General features: G+C 48.2%; 1 protein-coding gene across 2 annotated transcripts in view; it reads right to left on the bottom strand.

The window, feature by feature from the left end:
* The window catches only part of dlc1 (DLC1 Rho GTPase activating protein), a 169,774-nt gene extending 163,196 nt beyond the window's left edge, over window positions 1–6,578 (bottom strand). For both annotated transcript variants that reach the window (XM_071407865.1, XM_071407864.1), the window contains exon 1: window positions 4,962–6,578. In XM_071407865.1, the coding sequence (XP_071263966.1) occupies window positions 4,962–6,566 (1,605 nt within the window). In that variant the 5' untranslated portion in view covers window positions 6,567–6,578. The remainder of the gene's footprint in view (window positions 1–4,961) is intronic.

Consider the following 6,578-nt stretch of genomic DNA (forward strand, 5'->3'; position numbering starts at 1 on the left):
ACTGACCTCAGGTGATCTGTCTGTCATAGCAGGTCTTATACTGACCTATCAGGTGGCCTGTCTGTCATAGCAGGTCTTATACTGACCTATCAGGTGGTCTGTCTGTCATAGCAGGTCTTACACTGACCTCAGGTGGTCTGTCTGTCATAGCAGGTCTTATACTGACCTATCAGGTGGTCTGTCTGTCATAGCAGGTCTTACACTGACCTCAGGTGGCCTGTCTGTCATAGCAGGTCTTATACTGACCTATCAGGTGGTCTGTCTGTCATAGCAGGTCTTACACTGACCTCAGGTGGTCTGTCTGTCATAGCAGGTCTTACACTGACCTATCAGGTGGTCTGTCTGTCATAGCAGGTCATACACTGACCTCAGGTGGTCTGTCTGTCATAGCAGGTCTTACACTGACCTAGCAGGTGGTCTGTCTGTCATAGCAGGTCTTACACTGACCTCAGGTGGTCTGTCTGTCATAGCAGGTCTTACACTGACCTATCAGGTGGCCTGTCTGTCATAGCAGGTCTTACACTGACCTATCAGGTGGTCTGTCTGTCATTCCAGGTCTTACACTGACCTCAGGTGGCCTGTCTGTCATAGCAGGTCTTACACTGACCTATCAGGTGGCCTGTCTGTCATAGCAGGTCTTACACTGACCTCAGGTGGTCTGTCTGTCATAGCAGGTCTTACACTGACCTATCAGGTGGCCTGTCTGTCATAGCAGGTCTTACACTGACCTATCAGGTGGTCTGTCTGTCATAGCAGGTCTTACACTGACCTCAGGTGGTCTGTCTGTCATAGCAGGTCTTATACTGACCTATCAGGTGGTCTGTCTGTCATACCAGGTCTTACACTGACCTCAGGTGGTCTGTCTGTCATAGCAGGTCTTACACTGACCTATCAGGTGGTCTGTCTGTCATAGTAGGTCTTACACTGACCTATCAGGTGGTCTGTCTGTCATAGCAGGTCTTACACTGACCTATCAGGTGGTCTGTCTGTCATAGCAGGTCTTACACTGACCTATCAGGTGGTCTGTCTGTCATAGCAGGTCTTATACTGACCTATCAGGTGGCCTGTCTGTCATAGCAGGTCTTACACTGACCTCAGGTGGTCTGTCTGTCATAGCAGGTCTTATACTGACCTATCAGGTGGTCTGTCTGTCATACCAGGTCTTACACTGACCTCAGGTGGTCTGTCTGTCATAGCAGGTCTTACACTGACCTATCAGGTGGTCTGTCTGTCATAGCAGGTCTTACACTGACCTCAGGTGTTCTGTCTGTCATAGCAGGTCTTATACTGACCTATCAGGTGGTCTGTCTGTCATACCAGGTCTTACACTGACCTCAGGTGGTCTGTCTGTCATAGCAGGTCTTACACTGACCTATCAGGTGGTCTGTCTGTCATAGTAGGTCCTACACTGACCTATCAGGTGGTCTGTCTGTCATAGCAGGTCTTACACTGACCTATCAGGTGGTCTGTCTGTCATAGTAGGTCTTACACTGACCTATCAGGTGGTCTGTCTGTCATAGCAGGTCTTATACTGACCTAGCAGGTGGTCTGTCTGTCATAGCAGGTCTTACTCTGACCTCAGGTGGTCTGTCTGTCATAGCAGGTCTTACACTGACCTCAGGTGGTCTGTCTGTCATAGTAGGTCTTACACTGACCTCAGGTGGTCTGTCTGTCATAGTAGGTCTTACACTGACCTATCAGGTGGTCTGTCTGCATTAAGACGTGTGGCATCTTTCTCTCTTCCCTTCTTTAGATTTTTCTCCTTCTCCTTGTTTTCTCCTGCCTTTCTCTCTCTCTCTCTCTCTATGTCTGTATCCCTCCTCAACTGTATCCCTCTCCCCTCCCCTGTCCTCCATCCTTCCTCTCCTCCTTTTCTCTCCCTCCATCCCTCTTCTCTCCCTCCCTCCCTCCATCCATTCCTCCTCTTTCTCCTCTCTGGGTGGGGCTTTTTGCTTCCTGTGACCATCTACAGAAAGAGCTGGGATGACATCATAAGGGCTGGATCATTAGTTCCAAAGAAACCCTGTTACAATTTGCACAAACAGACCTCTGGAACCATTTTATGAGATGTGTGTGTGTGTGTGTGTGTGTGTGTGTGTGCATGCATGTAAGTGTTTGTGAGGAGATGGGCGTCCTTCTGTCTTATTGCAAAATGTTCACTGGATACACAGACCTTATCTATGTAGCCTATGTAATGGAAATGGTCATGGCATGATGATGATGCTTAACTTTTCCCTCTATGTAAGGGCTCACTGTGTGCGTCACCGACGTCTCGCTGCAATCCAATGCGACAATGAGTTTCTTTGTGGAGGTTTGTTGAATGAACATAGACGGCTGGGTCAGAAGTCAACAACAACAACAGAAACAATGATGGGGTAAAAAAACAACATGTGTTATTTGAAGGGGCAATTCCAGTGGTTTTGGTTTTCCTCACAGTGTTGTCTTCGGGGGTTTCTCTTTCTTACACAGTTAGACACTTCCTGTTGTTGAGATGGGAGACAATACCATACTGTATGAACTGCCTAAAACCTCTCGCTTTTCCCTGACCTCAGGTGGTCTGTCTGCATTAAGAGGTGTGGCATCTTTACCTTTTTACTCTCTCTCTCTCTCTCTCTCTCTCTCTCTCTCTCTCTCTCTCTCTCTCTCTCTCTCTCTCTCTCTCTCTCTCTCTCTCTCTCTCTCTCTCTCTCTCTCTCTCTCTCTCTCTCTCTCTCTCTCTCTCTCTCTCTCTCTCTCTCTCTCTCTCTCTCTCTCTCTCTCTCTCTCTCTCTCTCTCTCTCTCTCCCTCTCTCTCTCCCTCCCCTCTCAGTCCCCTCCCCCCTCTCTCTCCTATGTCCTCCAAATGTAGAAGTCTAAAAATAACCATATTTGAGACCGTATCTGGTTCTGTGTTGTTGCTGTGTTGATGAAGCAAATAAGCGGCTCTGTACAATGATCCATATCTGAGCCATCTCTCCTTCACACGCTGGGGGTGTATAGGACACTGATATATTGGATCCGTTATATGCCTCAAATGCCTTGGAGAAGGATGACGTAGAGAGAGAGAGAGAGAAAGAGCGAGAGAGAGAGCGAGAGCGAGAGAGAGAGAGGAAACCCTGAGTCAGACTTGGAGCTTCTCTAACTGACCTACTCCAGAGCATATTTGTTAAGTAAATCGGCCAGACGCAGCGCAAAAGTACTCAAACGCTGTGGTAATGTCAGACAACTCTTTCCCATATGACAAATAGATTGTCTTTGCAAACTCCCCACCTTTAAATCACAGTGGAATTATTTTCAGTCGGAGATTGAAACTGGAGATGTCCACAATAAGAGCTTCATGGGTTTTCTATGTTTTCTGAGGACAGTGATCTCACAGGCTTTGGGTTTTTTGGCACTGACACTGCTTTTTGGCACTGACAAATGCTACGCAAACGTGAGATTTATGTTGAAGCAACGTCACATCAAGCCTAGAGGCATTATGCAATTTCACAGCCTTTTGACTATCCGTCTACAGATTGCACTGGAGGACATCATCGGTGTCAACGCATGGGGCATCATCGTTTAGATGAGAAAAGTTAAAGACTACACCCATTACTCATTCAACAAGGCAATCAACCTCTCTCTCTTTAGAGGCCATCAGGGACTACATCCGTTTAGAAAATGTCACATCTCTGATCGCTAACTACGTAGGTGTTTCACCATATGTACGGTGAAATGGCTTGACGTTGTGGCAAGGCGAGCGACAACCACAACAGGGAAGAGCACACAGTATGGTCTGGAAGGAGCCTAGTACGTGGCATGAGTGCTGTGCTTGGGCGGAGTCCCTCTCCAATGTGCCTACTTAAAAACAAGCAGACTCGTAAATAGGCCTAACGACACTGTAAATAAGGTTTTGTTGTGGTTGTTCGCTAAGGGCTAGCACTACAGTTAATAGGAGATAAACAGTCTCAGGTATTTGATATTTGGTTGTTGCCATCAGGCTGGCACTACCGCTAACTATGTACTAACAGCCTTAGGTGGTTCCAGACAGGCTAGCACTTTGGCTAAAGGTGTATAAACAGTGCAAGGTATTTGACATTTGACAGGGCGAGCTAGTACCGTGGATAATGGTGTAACAGTGCAAGGTATTTGACAGGCTAGTAGGCACTAAGGTTAATGGTGTATAAACAGTGTGTGAGGTATTTGGCTCAGCGCGGTTTGAGTCTTTCACCTCAGGGATGCTAAGCTAAGGCTGTTCTGGCTGCTGTAGCTACTGCCACCCAGCGCTGTGTGCAGGGGTGGACTGGGACCAGATATCGGCCCGGACATTGAGGTCACCACACTAGACCATTTCTTTCCAAATATTAGCCAATTTTTTTTTAGATCCACTGAGCTTAAGATGGACCAGCCCATCTGGCATTTGCCAGAATTGCCCTATGGCCACTCCGTCTCTGGCTATGTGTTTCCAACGCCCTCACACACAACTTCCATGCCCTTATAGGAACTTGTTTTGCAGCAGAACATTGGGAAAGTGTCGAACATTTTACAGATCCCCAAATGTAGTCACAGATGGGTAAGCATGTGAAAGTGAAGTCATTGTTTTCCGAGAGGCACGCCAGGCACAGCGCGAGACATAATGATTTGTGTGCTGGACTTAACGTTCACCACCGCCCAATAACTGACAGTAAGAAAGGGATTACATAGTGCAGTACTACTCAGCACACACTCATAAACAACAGCAAAGTACGGAACATAGTGTGTGTACACACGGACACTTCCAGACACACTCGCACAGACGCCCGCCTCCCTCCCTCACCCACCCACACCCACACACACACACACACACACACACACACACACACACACACACACACACACACACACACACACACACACACACACACACACACACACACACACACACACACACACACACACACACACACACACACACACCAGCAAAGCCTGACCCCATTCAACGGAGAACTGAATTTATAGCTTACCTTTCTAGCGCGAAGTTTCACCACATGGTCCTCCCCCTTGTCATCCCCGCATTTGGCCTCTCGCTTCACGTCTGAAGCCTTGTCGCCAAGGTGAGTGTTGCCGTGGTTGCCTGGATGCGTTACTTCCTCAAACGCCTCCGTTACAGCTTGTGTATCACCGGGCCTGTCCTGTTCTTTCGGACCGTCGGCTGCCTCTAAAACAGGTGACTCACCTAATTGTTTAACAGGGGCTTGGTTGCCATGGCATCTCTCCAGCAAGGGCTCATTTGCCTCCTTAGGACACTTTGGTTGACTGAGAGTGTCCATATTGGGCAGCCGGGCTGCTGGAGAGGTGGATATACCCATGTCCGAAGCCCCCTGTCTCCCCAGTAGGACTGAGTCATCCTCTGCTTCAGATTGGTTATTCTCATGGATGGTGTTCAGCTTTGAGCCTCCATCGCTGTGCTGTCCTTGGGCTGTTACAGCCGAGGTTAGTTCTTCGGAACACGTTGAGTCTTTGGACCCCAAGCAGCCACTCGTATTCTCCACTGTGAGGTTATCAAAATGCACCTGTATCATTGGACGATCCGTGTCCTCTACGGTAGTCCAATCCTGTATTCCGTCCATTTTTGAACTTTTAAGATTCTGCTGTCCAGCTAATGGGCATCTGTCCAGGTCCTCAGAATGTTGCACTGTGACACACAAAGCATGCACAGACTCCACACTTGCCTTATCCTCAGGGGTTTTCTCCCTGCCCATTTCCAGAGCCCTTTCCACTCCTCGGGTCCCTTCCATCTCCACCATGTCAACATCCTCCTTTCTCAACACTGTCTGGTCCTGAGCTATTTCACAACTATCATCAGTCCTCATGCTATCATGCCGCTCTTGTTCTGTTTGTCTGCCATCCAATGACACAGCATGTTGCCCCCTCAGAATCTGGTCAAATTTATCACGACTTTCATACATTTTCCTCTGAACATTCAATCCGTCAGCATCTTCAACACTATCCTCAGCCTTCCATTCTAAGGCTTTACTCTCAATGTCTACCCACATAGCTTCCCCCTCCATAACGTCTGCAACAGAAGCCTCCAAGATCTCCACGTTAACATCTGATATTACATCACTATTGTACTCTGGTTTGTTTGAGGAATCCAAAATGGCCGCTGGCTGTATTACTCCTGTTCTTTTACCCGGGTCAGTAATGTTGCTTTCATCCAAGGTGGAGAGGTCCTCTCGTGGTTCAACTTCAGTATGAGGAGACTGGGTCTGTGTGTCCACTAAGGGTTCTGGAAGTCCAACCTGACCGTCTGTATGGTCGGCCATTGTCTCCAGGAGTTCTGAATGCCTGCCAGTTTTCTCACCAACAGAAAAGGCCAGTGAAAATCCATTGTCCGGACAGATAGAGACCCTTTGTCCTTCGTCAACAGAGACAGATTGAACAATGATTGCAACGCGGTCGTCAACAACGTTGGGATGCTCGTTATCATCGGTGCCATCCTCAATGTCATCCTCATCCTCATGACCGCTGTCTGCAGTGCAGATGATGTTTGGCTTTGGTTGAAGAATCCCATTGCCCAGGTCACAGTGAGATTGGATGCCAACTGAGTCCACACCAGCGTCCGGCATTCCTTCAGGATC

This window comes from Salvelinus alpinus, chromosome 6 (assembly GCF_045679555.1).
Source record: "Salvelinus alpinus chromosome 6, SLU_Salpinus.1, whole genome shotgun sequence".
Classification (NCBI taxonomy): domain Eukaryota; kingdom Metazoa; phylum Chordata; class Actinopteri; order Salmoniformes; family Salmonidae; genus Salvelinus; species Salvelinus alpinus.